Raw genomic sequence first — 15,234 nt, 5'->3', positions numbered from 1 at the left:
ATTTAAATTACTTCAGATAATGACACTCACGAGTTCCCAAGCAGTGTTTTCTTCAGATTTGAATGCATCAGAGCATTATTCCCAATAGGAAAAGTTCTCTAATGTGTTCAGACTCTTACAGAATTCTGGTGAATATAATGGACAACTTACCTCTGTGAGACAGAGCCCTATAATCAATAAAAAACTTACAACATAACATATAACTATTTCAACTGAAAGAACAAAGGGCGAGATTCTCTTGTCGGCTGATGCTGGAATTGGGAAATATAATTGGACAGAGAATTCGGCGTGAGCCAAAAATCGAGATTCTGCTGGGCACTCGATGGAATGCCAAGCTCCGGTGCCTCAACAGTGGCATGAATGCATTCTGTGCCACACATGCAGTAAACTCATTGGCATATCATTAATGGGTCTGTCCATTCTCCAGGGCCCCCATGATGCTCTGTCTCTGCCAGGAGGAATTATTGATGGTGAGGTTCACGTGTGGTTTAACAAATCCGGAAACAAGCGCAGTGACATGCTGAGGGAGAGAGCAAAGGTAGGATATGTTCCGAGAGGCGCGACCGTGGGCTACCGGTCCTGCCGCTGGCTGGGAGAGGGGGAGGAGGGACGCGTCTGCCAGAGTCTGGGTGACTGGGGATGGGCCGAGACGTCAGGTGATCCCCGGGACCAGGGTGTCCAGGCACGGACTGCCATTGCTGCAGCCTGCAAGGCAGCCACCTTGCTGCGCATCCAATCCACCATAGCCCGTGGTTGCTTCGAGCGACACCAGCCATATGGGTGCACCCACCCAACCCCCAAACACTCCATCCAAACCACAAATGACCTCCCCCTACCTCCGCCTCCCACAACCGGGGACCACCCGCCGGCGGGCCATCATCCTGTCCTCCCAATGGCAACACCCATTGTAGGCAGCCCCTACAAGAGACAAGAGGGGCCAGAGGCCGTCACAGTGCCGGCTGCCAAAGGGGCCAGGAGTGTGGAGGGCAGAGTTCCAGGGGGAACGGCCAGGCATGGGTGTGTAGCCTGTTGGACCTCGTTGTTGGGCATGGGGTATGCACCATGCTAACACATCTGCCTTTCACCCCCTTCAGACGCAGGGGATGCTCTAATCGTTTCCAAGAATGGTTGCCATGATCCTAGCCGCTGCATCCTGGGGGATGCATTGAGACTGTACGAGCAGGAGCTGCTTGAGGAGGTTCCTGCAGCAGTGGAGCTTGGCCTAGAGGAACAGGAGCCAGCTGGTGAGGATGGAGAGCCGGCCGCCCAATGAGCCAAGGAGGTGGGAAGGCAGCGCTGCGTTAGGCTTCGTGTGTACTGGTAGTGCCCGTCATTCGAGGACCTGCCCGACCTGACATGCCAAAGACTCCGGCTGAGCAGCGAGACCGTACAGTATCTGCTGGATCATGGCACACCTGGAACCGCGGGGGCATAGGGGAGGACACCCACTCCCGGTGGCCATCACGTTGACGTTCACCTTGAACCTCATCACCACGGGGTCCTTCCAGCCGCCAAGTGGGGACATGTCTGGGATCTCGCAGACTTTGGTGTACAGGTGCATCTGCGCCAACATGGTGGCCCTGTATGTCCAGTCAGCATAATATATCAGCTTCAATGTAAACCGAGACCAACAGGATGCCCGGGCAGCGGGGTTCACTAACATCACATGGATGCCCCAGGGTCAGGGGGTGTTTGACGGGATGCATGTTCCCCTCCGAGCACTGGCACACGAGGGGAGTGGTCTTCACAAAGCCATAGAGGTTCCACTCCATGAATGTGCAGCTGTAGTGTGACCACGAGATGTACATCATACACGTCCGTGTCCGATACCGGGCAGTGTGCAGGACGCCGTCAACCTGGCACATTCGAGGGTTGCCAACACCGTTCAGATGCTCCCCCAGATGACAGGTTGGCTCCTGGGCAACAGGGGTTGTCCCTGGCAGTTGTGCCTGATGACACATATCCGGCAGCCACAGACCAATGCAGAGGCCCGCTACAACGACGCGTATACCACGACCAGGGCTGTGATTGAGCAGTGCATCGGCATTCTGAAGATGTGATTCAGGAGCCCGGACCGCTCTACAGTGTCCCTCCAGTATAGCACTAGGAGAGTCTCCCACATTGTGGTGGTCTGCTGTGTCCTGCACAACATTGTGCAGCAGAGGGGCACCATGCTGAAAGAAGGGATGAATGCCAGGCCGCGTCCAAAGAGGAGGATTGGGCGAGGGCCAGGATGGGCACGGCGTAGAGCCTGGGCAGGCATAGGAGGCCGTGAAAGGTGTGTGCCGCAGCCGGCGCACAGGGGATGCTCTAATCGCTTCCAGGTTCGCCGATGAGGGGGCGTGTCCAACGGTGGCATGAACATCCCATCCCATTCCCACACCGCCCACCCCCCTCCATGATTCCTATCTGCCTCATTACAAGGTGCGAGTCCTGGGTTGGCAGTAACAGCGGGTCTGGTCCATGGATGGAGAATGAAAATGATCTGCTCTGCGATGAGCTCTGGTGCTCCGCATCCTTTGACAATGTCTGGCTCTTGCCCATGGTAGCACTATTCACCTGGGTGGTCCCTGCATGCAAGCTGGCCAATCAATCACATGGCCCAACCGAACCCGTGGGGTAGAGAGGGATGGGGATGAGGTTGGGAACCGGGGCTGTGAACGACGGCTGACCTGAGGCTCTGGCCATCTTGTTCTGCCCGCTGCCCATCAGATGCACCAGGGACTGGAAGCGGGGGGAAAAGAGTCTGAGGTGTTCCAGCACCTCCCCTGTGGGGGTCACCGGCAGGGGCCCCATCACTTCCTCATCCCTCAGGGTGCCCCATGACTGGGGTTGGGATGGTGTGGGGGTTGTGCCACGCCTGCCATAGGGACACCGCAACTCAGCGGGAAATCACTTGGTTCCTCAAAGCCAACCTCTGCCTCGGCGACTGCCCTCTCCCCAGGCTCAATGGCCAGGTCCAGTGCCCATTGCTCCACAATGGTGAGGGACCCAGGTCCAGTGTGTGCCCTCCGTGTTCTCTCTCTCCCTGTGGTTACCCATGACCTTCTCCTGGTTGGGGGGGCGCAAACAGAAAATGTTAGGCAGTCGGATGCGGGCACCACAGGGGATGGGCAGCTGGTGGCCTTTATGAACAGGGCACCCGGCCATGGATGGCGGTATGGGTGCTGGCATGTGGTGCAGGGTGGAGTGTGAGCAGACTGCCAGCGGGTTGGGGTGGGGGGACGTTATGGGTGTGTGGTACCGGGGCTTGTGCCAACGGCACAGTGTTGACTACTCATCCTGATCGCCCTGAGGAGGTGGTGCAGCTTTTTCCGGTTCTGCTGGCTGATCCTCGCGCTGGGGCCCACGGCCACTGATGTACAGCGGCAGGTGACAGCCTCCTTCCCACCCAGGGAACAAGGTGCTCCGCCTCTCCTCCACAACATCCAGTAGGGTCTCGAGTTCCGCATCTGTAAATCGGGATGCCGCTCTCCGGGCTGCCAGCTTCTTGGCTGGAATGAGTGTGTGGGGAGTGGAGTGCTGATATGTGGCTGCATCTTGTCAGCATCTTGAGTGGCAATCCTGACCCCGGTAATCAGACACTGTTTTTCATTAGAATTGATTGAGTTCCACGTGGGGCCGGTGCTAGCCCATTAACATCCTGAATTGCACGAGACTGGCGCTGTTTCCGTGGTCATAGAACACCACTGATCCAGTTCCAGACTTAGTCTCTGAAAGAAAGAATCCGGCCCAAAGGGTTTTATTCGTTTTTCAAAGCCTGGCAATGAGATAATTCCAGGAGCAGGTGGCTTTTTGTTAGTTCCCCATTTGGGACTGGGGTTTCTGATCCCTTCTTCTGAAACGTGTCTACTTACAGAAGGGGCCTGACTCCACTAGAATTGGGAGTTGGTTTAAACTGCCCATTCCCACAAAGGAGAGAGGTGCTGTCGGAAGGCAGGCTACCCCCACCCTTAACATATACGGGCAAAAATCGCTGGAAACCGAATGGGGGTGGTAATTACTAAGGATATCCATCCTTTTGATCTATTCAGACTTTATTCTTCACTATCTCAACAACTCTCTAGAAGGAGTTGAAATAAATAGCAATGGTTTCAGGCAGAAAACTTCATTCTATTTGGCCCATTAATTCATAGTAGTCCTTTAGAGCATTTCCAATAATTCTGTATAATCTAACACCAAGGTTAATAGCTGAATTGTGATGCATGTCTATACTTAGCATGGTTTATACCAGTACTTTCCCTGTGTAACAATCGGAAAGAAAACTTGCATTTATATGGTACTTTTCAAAACCAATGGATATCTAAATGTACTTTACAGCCAATAAAGTACTTACTTTTGAAGTGTCATCACTGTTGTAATATAAAAAAATGGCAGCTAGTAATGCCCATTGCAAATTCCCACAAATAACAATGGGAATTGTTGATGGCCAGGTAATCTGTCTTTGTGATGTTGATTGAGAGATAAATATTGGTCAGGACATTGAGGATAACTCCCCTGCTCTTTGTCAATGGTGCCGTGGGATTGTTTATATCCACCTGAGCAGACGGGTGGATTCTCAGTTTAACTCCTCATACAAAAGACAGATTAGGTATGTCCGACAACCTAATTACTTCTCCTTCTTGCTGCTACCCTCCCACAGGAGAAAGTCAAATGGCTGTTTGTTGGGTGGCTGTGGGAGCCTCTTACAAGTTAAATGTGTGCTCTGATATGTATTGTAAGCTAGGAAAGAACTTTAAGATTTTGTGAAGGCTCAGCCTTGGTTTGGCAATAAATGTTAAACAGATTATCAGGCAACACATTGTGGCATGCGTACTTAGACCAATAATTTGATGAATAGCACTGGTGGGTAAACTTACTGTGGCAACTTCCTTCAGCTACACAGCCAATTTACGCATTTGTTCCCTAGTCCTTGGGTAAGGAGCATATTGTTGATATTGGCCTTCATCCATCGTAAGACATGCTGTTCTCTGAAGATGGTACTATTGATAGTCAGACACAACACCACCTTCACTTAACAGCATTTCCATTTGCCAAGAAATTGAATAGGGGGTTCGGATACTGCATATCTACCCAAAGCCGAAGAGTTATTTCAGTCTTTGCAGCCTCTGGAGATTCTGTTAAGTAATTTTGTCTTCACATTTAGCCTGAATCATAACATGTAATCCTTTAAGAGCTGATGAAAACAGATTATTTCCTGCCCTTTTACAAACTCCCAACTGTCGTCTGAATCAAAACAGAGTTTATCTTGCATACCAAGTGAGCTTGACCCCAGAAAATCTTAAAACAATTTCAACCAACTGAGCAGGCATAGCGGTGAGTGCTGTTGAAGGAAGAAGACAAGTTCCTGCCAACCATCCTGATGGGGGGTAGGAATTAAGATGAAGAAAAAGTGTCTTTATGCCAGATGTCAGGTAGCTAATACAGCTGCGAACAAGTCTGAATATAGAAGGTTCAGAGGGGAAGTGAAAAGCGTAAGAGAAGCAAGGAAAGAGTATAAAAGAGACTGGCAGCTAACATTAAAAGAATTCCAGAGTCTTCTATAGCTATATAAATAATAAAATGTTGGTAAAAAGAAGAGTGGTATCAATTAGCAACTAAAAAGGGGATTTATATATGGGACAGGAGGCATAGTTGAGATAATACATAAATACTCTGTACCTGCCTTGACTTAGGAAGAAGATGCTGTGCAGACCATGATCAAAGAGGATGTAATTCAGATTCTGGAAGGGTTTAGAATTGATAAAGAGAGCATAGAATTTACAGTGCAGAAGGAGGCCATTCAGCCCATCAAGACTGCACCGGCCCTTGGAAAGAGCACCCTGCTTAAGCCCACGTCTCCACCCTATCCCCATAACCCCACCCAAACTTTTGGGCACTGAGGGCAATTTAGCATGGCTAATCCACCGAACCTGCACATCTTTGGACTGTGGGAGGAAACCAATGTTGGATAGGTTGTCTGTACTTATAAGGCACCTGTAGCAGGTGAGATACATCGAAGGCTATGAAGGAAATGAGAGTGGAAATTATATAGACATTGGTGATAACTTTACAATCTCTCTTAGTGTCTGGGTGTTGCCAGAAGACTAGAGAATTGTAAATGTTACACCCTTGTTCAAAAAAGGGTGTAAAGTTAATCCCAGCAACTACAGGACAGCCATTATAAGTACGGTGGTGGGAAAGCTTCTAGAGGCACAAATTCAGGAAAAAATGAATAGTCACTTGGGCAAAAGCCAGTAAATTAAGGAAAGTCAGCATGGATGGGTTAAGGGCAAATCATGCTTGCGGGAGTTTTTGAAGAGAGGGTTGAAGAGGGTAATGCCGTTGATGAGTTATACACCAACTTTCTTTAAAAACATTTTTTTAAAGAGGGTATAACCAAAAGGACAATGGAAATACAAGCCCCAACCACCATACTAGGCCACAAAACCCCTCCCTCCCCATAGAAACGACCCATTCACCTGCCTACCACCCTGGCATCTGCGTTCTTTTTCCACCCTTTTGTTCCCTCCTCAACCAGAGACTACAACCCAAACCGAACAAAACCAAAACCACACCCCTGTTGATGACTTAATCCTCCTCAAAGAAGTCAATAAACGGCTTCCACCTCAAAGTGAACCCCCTCTCCGCCCCATGAATGGCGAACTTCATCTTTTCTAACTGCAGAAATTCTACCAAGTCATTTACCCATACCCCAGCCTTTAGCGGCTCTGAGTACCACCAGCACAACAAAATCCATCTCCGGGCTATCGGGGAGGAAAAGGCCAAACCATCGGCATCACTCCCCACTTGCAACACCCATCCACCTCCGACACTCCAAATATCGCCACTTTGCCATAACCTCTATAAAGCCCTTTCAGAATCCCCTCAACTTTGGGCAAGGCCAGAACATATGAACTGGTTCACTGCCCCCCCTGCACACTGCCCACATCTATCCTCAATTCCTGAGGAGAACCGATTCATCCTCAACATCGTCACGTGGGCCCTGTGCATCATCTTAAACTGATCAGTCTTGCACACGACGAGGACGCATTCACCCTTCGTAAAGGTTCCCTCCACACTCCCCTCCCAGCTCCTCCTTCCACTTATGCCGAGTTTCCTCCACGGAGGCGCTCTCCCTCTCCATCAACTGCCCATACATGTCCTTCACTCTGCCCTCTCCAATCTCATCCTCGGATAGAAGCTTATCCTGCAGCACCAGGGGCAGCAGTCTCGGAAACGACGGCCCTCCTTCCGAACAAAGTTCCGAACCTGCAAATACCCATTCTCCTTTGGTAACTGATATGTCCTTTAGAACAGTACAGCACAGAACAGGCCCTTCGGCCCTCAATGTTGTGCCGAGCCATGATCACCCTACTCAAACCCACGTATCCACCCTATACCCGTAACCCAACAACCCCCCCCTTAACCTTAATTTTATTAGGACACTACGGGTAATTTAGCATGGCCAATCCACCTAACCCGCACATCTTTGGACTGTGGGAGGAAACCGGAGCACCCGGAGGAAACCCACGCACACAGGGGGAGGATGTGCAGACTCCACACAGACAGTGACCCAGCCGGGAATCGAACCTGGGACCCTGGAGCTGTGAAGCATTGATGCTAACCACCATGCTACCGTGCTGCCCCTACTGTCCTCTCTTGCTCCTCCAGGTCTGCTAACCTTTCCCCAATGAATAAATCCTTGAAACATTCTATTCATATCTGCCGTCACACATGGAAACCCGTGTCCAGCCCACCGGCGCAAACCTATGAGTATCACAGATCGGCGCCCAGAAAGACATACCTTGCAAACCAAAATGCTGTCTACACTGGTTACAGACCCTCAGTATAGATAGTACCACCAAGCTCGTGGAATACCTGACCAGCGAGTGCGGCAACAACAGTGCCCTCAAACTGATTCTCTTACACAAGGCCGCCTCCATCCGTCCCAAACCGACCGCTCCTCCGCCACCCATCTCCTAACCACCGCAATGTTTGCTGCCCAGTAGTAGTTCATCAAATTCAACAACGTCACGCCAACACCACCACCACCCCTCATTGCTCTATCTCCAGGAATGCTTTCCTAATCTGCGGGGCCTTCCCACCTACACGAATCTCAAAATCATACCATTCACCTTTCTAAAAATAATCAGGAAGTTCTGGAACACAAACAAAAACTTTGGCAGCGCCATCATCTTCAATGTCTGTACCCAACCCATCAACGACAATGGCAACACAGCCCACCCATTAAAGTCCTCCTTCATGACTTGTGCTTTTTAAAATCGTGAAACAGGACTTCCAGTACAGCTCTATAGGGGGAAGATGTGCACGGGGCAGCTCCCACTAAAGGACTAAACTTTCAGGGGTTTTTTTTGTTTGTTTAGTCCTGGGGGTATTTTAATTCTTGGAAAAAAAGAACCCACGCTGTGCTCCCTCGAAGGTACGAGCAGGAAGGAAAAAGCCGCAAGGGGCCGGACCGACGTTAAGCTGAGGCCCGTGGGAGAGGTAAGTGTGCGAGAGGAGCCGGAGAATATTTTTAAAAAGGTGCGGGAGGAACTGGAGCCGGAGACTCAGAAGGAGTCTCGTCGAGGAGGGTCGTGTCCCGGAACAGAACTAGTGCCTGAGAGCCCGAGCCTGCGAGCCCGCCTGACCGAGCCCCCCCCTCCCCGCACAGCAGAGCGTGGGCGGCAGAACAGAAGCGGCAGCCCGGACCACATAGCCACAGACACAAGCGCTCGGGAGCGGGGACAACCACATCCCCCTACCCCAACGGGACCGGCGGCGACCACGTGGTGAGCGGCGAGACAAACAGGGACTCCGGTCTGCACCAGGAAACCTCTCTCCCAAACCCTCCTGAAAAGTGAGAAGGAAGGGAAAAAAAGAGAAGGGGTGGGGAAACAAAAGTAGATAAATAAATAGACAAGGAAAGAGAGAAAGGAAGGAATAGAGGGGGGGAACCAACCACAACAACCCCCACCCCCCCCCCCCCAACAAAAAAAAAGGGAAACCCGAAGCCTGAGGCAGACCCAGCGAGAGCAGAGGGGCGGGGGAAGTGAGAGTAACCCCAGGGGAAGGAACAGCAGTGGGGAAAGAAAGAGAGACAGACAGATGGCTGGAGGAAAGAAAAACACCAAGGCGAAGGGACAGCGAGACGCAGCAGCGAGGGTGAGGTGCATGAGCGGCGGACGCGCAGGCAGGCGGCCCCACAAGACGAGATGGAGGTACAGGCGAGCCTGAAAGGGAAAACGGTGGCGGACCAAGCAGCGGAGCGTGAGCAGGACGCAGTGACCAGCATAAAGGAGGCGCTGTGGTCGGAGCTCCAAGCAATGATGAAGGAGACGACGCAGAAAATGCAGCAGACCATCGAAGGCCTGGAAAGGGAAGTGTAGGCGCAGAAAAAAATGATTCTGTAGTTGGAGAGGGCCACCTCAGACCAGAGCGAGAGGGTGATAACCCTAGAAGCCGAGGTCAAAAGGTCAGTAATGGCCCGGGGAGCCTATGGGAAAGTGGAGGACCAGGAAAATAGGTCCAGACGGCAGAACATTAAAATAGTGGGTCTGTCAGAGGGGATAGAGGGCAGAGACCCAACAGGCTACATCACCCAAATGATTGGCAAGCTAGGAAATAGGGCGCACAGGTCGCTCTGACCCAAGCCCAAAGCCGGGGACCAGCCCAGAGCAATTATTGCGAAGCTGCACCGGTTCCAAGACCGGGAGAGAATCCTAAAGTGGGCCCGGAAAACAAAACAGAGCACGTGGGAAGGGAAGACCATAAGGGTGTATCAGGACATTGGGGCAGACATGGCCAAAAAAAGGGCTCGATTCAACAAGGCGAAATCAGCACTGCACAAAAGCAAGGTAAAATTTGGGATGTTATTCCCGGCCAAACTCTGGGTAACATTTGAGGGGAAAGAGCTGTTTTTTAACACCCCAGCGATGGCTGATGAGTTTGTTCGAGCGAACAAGCTGGGGGAGGAGCACACGCAACCGCAATGAAAGACATGGGGACGGAAAAGGAAGGGAAAACCAGAACAAAGAGCGGAGGACAGACTGCAAACAAGGACAATGGACTCATGAACTGTGAGCATGTTTTATGCCTTGTGCGGGACTGTGCTGTGTCGTTTCAGAGCTTCTCTCCTCTCTCAATGCAACAGGGGAGTGGAGCGAGGGAAATGAGGGTGAGGAAAGCAAACAGGAGGACGAGACAAGGGCCAGTAGGAGAAAGGTTAAACAGGGCCAGAACTGGGCGAATACTGGGAGGAGGGCCAGCGCGGGAGGGCAGGAAGGAAGAAGGGCCGCGGTGCGCCTCTCAGGGGAGCGGGAGCGCCTGGCACAAGGAGAAGAACCGGCCTCCACATTGCTGGAGGAGGTGCTAACGACAAGGGGACTGGAGAAGAGGGTAGTGTCAGCGGTGTACAGAGCTATTTTGGAAGAGGCTAAGGCACCACTGGAAGGGATCAAAGTGGGAGGAAGAGCTGGGAGAGGTTATAGAAGAGTGGGTCTGGTGTGAGGTGCTCTGGAGAGTAAATGCCTCCACCTCATGTGCGAGGTTGGGGCTGATACAACTGATGGTGGTATACAGAGCACACCTCATGAGGGCGAGGATGAGCCGATTCTTTGAAGGAGTAGAAGATGTGTGTGAGCATTGGAGGGGGGGGGGGGCACTAATCACGTTCATGTGTTTTGGTCCTGTCCAAAGCTAGAGGATTACTGGAAGGAGGTTTTTAGGGTAATTTCAACGGTGGTGCGCGTGAAACTGGACCCGGGTCCCCGGGAGGCCATATTTGGGGTGTCGGATCAGCCTGGGTTGGAAACGGGTGTGGAGGCAGATATTGTAGCCTTCGCCTCGTTGATCGCCCGAAGGCGGATCCTGCTGGGATGGAGAGCAACCTCTCCACCCTGTGCCCTGGCGTGGCGGGGGGACCTGTTGGAATACTTGACCCTTTAGAAGGTTAAGTTCGAACTGAGGGGAAGCTCGGAGAGGTTCTACAAGTCATGGGCACTATTTATTATGCACTTTCAAGAATTGGATTACATTGAACATTAGTTGGGGGGGGGGGGCGGGGGGATGGGTGGGAGGGTTGGGGGGAAGGGGGCTGTGTATATTGAGGATGACTATGGGTAATCACGGATTCCTTTTTGTCATTTGTTTATGTAATCATTTGGTTATGCGGGCTGATGTCTGGGAGTTGGTGGGAGGATGGGATCGTTGTTATTGTTATGGGGATTGACATATCTGTTGATTATTGTTTGTTAGTGGGTGTAAATTCAGGAGAAAATGTGAAAAAGAATAAAAATATTCTTTATAAAAGCATTATCGGAAGGATGTGATTGGACAGGATAGGGTGCAGAGCAGAATTACAAGGATGTTGCAAGGAATGGAGCATTTTAGCTACGAGTTGGATAGGCTAGGGTTGTTCATGTGGAATTAGAACATAGAACAGTACAGCACAGAACAGGCCCTTCGGCCCTCGATGTTGTGCCGAGCAATGATCACCTTACTGAAGCCAACGTATCCACCCTATACCAGTAACCCCCCCAATTAACCTTATTTTTTAGGACACTAAGGGCAATTTAGCATGGCCAATCCACCTAACCTGCACATCTTTGGACTGTGGGAGGACACCGGAGCACCCGGAGGAAACCCACGCACACACAGGGAGGACGTGCAGACTCCGCACAGACAGTGACCCAGCCGGGAACTGAACCTGGGACCCTGGAGCTGTGAAGCATTTATGCTAACCACCATGCTACCGTGCTGCCCAAAATTGAGGTGGCAAAATAATGTGGATAGCATGAATTTATTTCCCTCAGCAGAGAGGTCAGTAACTTGGGTCATGAATTTAAGGTAATTGGATTTATTGGAGGTGAGTTGACAATTTCTTTCACTGAGATGGGTGGGAATCTGGAAAAATGCCTGAAAAGATGGTAGATGCAAAAACCCTCATTGCATTTAAAACTTTATTGTTACTGCACTTGACGAGTCATAACATACAGGTCTACAAGCTGGAAGGTGGAATCAGGCTGGAACATTTTTATTAGCTGGCATAGACCTGATGGGCAGAATTTTGTGGCCCTTCCTGCCGCAAGACCCTCCAGACCACCTGACAGTGAACCCCGCAGCTGTTTCCCCAAAAGCAGGTATTAAGCCATACAAAACACCATTGAGTGCAGCAGGATCAAATTTCGCCAGCGGCCAATGGCAAAAACACATTGCGGAGGATGGGGTGGGTGACGAATGTGCCAAATGGCTTCTGTGCCGTAGGTTTTCTGTTTCCATGTTTGATTTCCTGCACCCCAAAGTATCTGATCTGAGATGGATTATGAGGATATGGATGAAAAGAAAATATGGACAATACTGTCCAGCCCAGACTTGAGAATCTTCTAGCAACTTTATTTTAAATGGCTCGAATAGATACTCAGTGAAGGGATGGGAGCAAGTGACCTGATTTGTCCTGACTTATCCTTACAAAATCAGTTTTTACAAAATAAGTTTTTATAGTTCCATTGGCAAATATATAAAAATAAATATCCTGAATTGTGGCGCATTTGTAAAAAAAATAACTGCTTATGCAGAAACAGTGTAAAAGAGTGAAGTGTTTGACTTGTCTGCTTTAATCCACAGTGAATGACCTTCAGCATATCCAGCTGCTGGGAAACGCTGGAAATTCCAAACAGTTCTCCTACAATATGAGGCCACACACTTCAACGGCCTACAAAACTAAACCAAAAGAATAAAGCAGTGACGCAGGATTGTAACCAATATATATTGTGGAATAGTGTCTGACATAGCCCATTGAATTGTACATGTTCTTTGTGGTTGTCACAGAAGCTTACTGAGGTGTAATTGGACAAATGTTCTCAAGGGGCTCTATTAAAGAATATCAAAGAATCTGAAAAATGCATTACTATTATATCGTCTTGCCTAAATCACAGAGATTACATCATTGGTGGCAGTCATTCAACCCACTTTCTGCTGATGTTTGTTTGGCCATACCATGTGCCCAAGATTTTTCTTATGTGCAGTACCTGTGTAGTAAGAGGTTCCAACTGTTTTCTGTTAAACTAAGTGGTGATATCTTTAAAAAAGTGATGCATTTAAACATATTTTAGCTGATTGTAACTCCATACCTTACTGATTTGTTGCATTCCATTGATCTTTAATTTTTCAAGATCAACCTGTTACTAATTAAAACTTGTACTTACACGACAGTCTGAAACAAATAATTGGAGAACCAATCAAATATATATAATCAAGTAATATTACGGTACTCAAGCCAGCCCAGTAAGGCAGACAAACTTAATAAAAGTTTCTAGAATTGAAATGTTAAAAATGAAATGCAAGGTAAACTACAGTACATACATTGAAATATACTTGCACCGTTCATTGCCACAGATGTTTGTTCAACTTGCTCTTCCCGTGAATTTATTTGTAAATTACAAAATGTTTGGGAGCACACATAAATCAGAATACTTGAACCTAAAATCATACAAGCGAAAAGAGTGTACTAAGAATATACATGAACAAGGTGGGATGGTCTCCCTCTGTCACTGGCGGGTGGTGATCAGGCGGTTAAAATGAACATGTTGCCACGATTTCTGTTATTTTCCAATGCCTGCCTATTTTCCTGCCAAAAGCATTTTTCAGAGAGATTGAAGGAATGATTACCTCATTCATATGGGGAGGGAAGGTGGCCAGAGTTACAAAGGTGCTGCTACAGAGGGGAAGGCAGGCAGGGGGTTTGGGTCTTCCTAACCTGATGTATTATTACTGGGCAGCGAATGTGGAGAAGGTGCGGAGCTGGGTCAGAGGGGTTGATCCCCAGTGGGTCAGAGTTTGTTAGGAGGTTGGGATTGAAGGCGCTAGCAACAGCACTGCTCCCGATAGCCCCAGGGAAATACTCAGGGAGTCCGGTAATAATAGCTTCAATGAGAATTTGGAGGCAGTTTCACCAACAATTCAGGTTGGGAGCAGGGTCAAGGGAAATCCTGATTTGGAGGAACCACAGATTTGAGCCAGGGAAGTGGGAAGGAAATTTTCGGAAATGGGAGGAGAAGGGAATTAAGACACTAAAAGATTTGTTTCTTGGGGTCGTTTTCCAGTTTTGAAGGAGCTGGAAGCGAAGTATGGGCTGGAGCAGGGGGAAATGTTTAGATACATGCAGGTTCAAGATTTTGCCAGAAAGGAGATACAAAGCTTCCCCGTGGAGCCAGCCTCCACATTGCTGGAGGAGGTGCTGACGACAGGGGGACTCAAGAAGGGGGTAGTGTCGGCAATTTATTTGGCTATTTTGGAAGAGGAGAAGGCACCACTAGAAGGGATCAAAGCAAAGTGGGAGGAAGAGTTAGGAGAGGGTATGGAAGAGGAGTTCTGGTGTGAGGTGCACCGGAGACTGAACGCCTCCACCTCGTGTGCGTGGTTGGGGCTGATACAGCTAAAGGTGGTATATAGAGCACACCTCACAAGGGCGAGGATGAGCCAATTCTTTGAAGGGGTAGATGTGTGAACATTGCGCAGGGGGGGGGCACAAATCACATTCATATGTTTTGATCCTGTCCAAAGCTGGAGGATTACTGGGAGATTTTTAGGGTGATCTCTGAAGTGGTGCACGTGAAACTGGACCCAGGCCCTTGGGAGGCCGCATTCGGGGTGTCGGACCAGCCGGGGTTGGAAACGGGTGCGGAGGCAGATATCGTAGCCGTTGATCGCCCGAAGGCAGATCCTGATGGGATGGAGAGCAACCTCTCCACTCTGTGCCCTGACGTGGTGGGAGGACCTGTTGGCATTCTCAACTCTTGAGAAGGCTAAGTTTGAACTGAGCGGAAGGATGGTGGGGTTCTACAATTCATGGGCATTATTCATTGTGCACTTTCAAGAACTGGATAACATCGAACATTAGTTGGGGGGAGGGGGGGCGACTGTGTGTGTTAATGGCGACTGTGGGTGATTCCTTTTTGTCATTTGTTTATGTTAACATGCGGGCTAATTTCTGGGGTTTGGTGGGAGGATGGGATCATTGTTATTGATATGGGGATTGACAATATTCTTTACTGATTATTGTTTATTGATGGTGGGTGCAAATGTGGGAGAAAATGTGAAAAAGGAGAATAAAAATATATACTTTTTTAAATACATGTGAAATATTGCTGCCCTTCAAATGACAACCCCCACAGATAGTCAAATTTCCTGGTTTTAGACAAGGAAATCACAAATGTCCTTTTGTTAACACCTGCTACACAGATGTAACAATGA

At 49.5% G+C, this 15,234-nt stretch overlaps 1 protein-coding gene across 15 annotated transcripts in view; it reads left to right on the top strand.

The window, feature by feature from the left end:
• invs (inversin) overlaps nt 1–13,188 on the top strand; it is a 433,677-nt gene extending 420,489 nt beyond the window's left edge. For all 15 annotated transcript variants that reach the window (XM_038797635.1, XM_038797640.1, XM_038797627.1 and 12 more), the window contains one exon: nt 12,607–13,188. In XM_038797635.1, coding sequence (XP_038653563.1) covers nt 12,607–12,719 — 113 coding nt within the window. In that variant the 3' untranslated portion in view covers nt 12,720–13,188. The remainder of the gene's footprint in view (nt 1–12,606) is intronic.
• The last annotated feature ends 2,046 nt before the right edge of the window (nt 13,189–15,234 follow it).

Source organism: Scyliorhinus canicula, chromosome 5 (assembly GCF_902713615.1).
Source record: "Scyliorhinus canicula chromosome 5, sScyCan1.1, whole genome shotgun sequence".
Taxonomy (NCBI): domain Eukaryota; kingdom Metazoa; phylum Chordata; class Chondrichthyes; order Carcharhiniformes; family Scyliorhinidae; genus Scyliorhinus; species Scyliorhinus canicula.
This window is presented reverse-complemented; position numbering and strand designations above follow the sequence as displayed.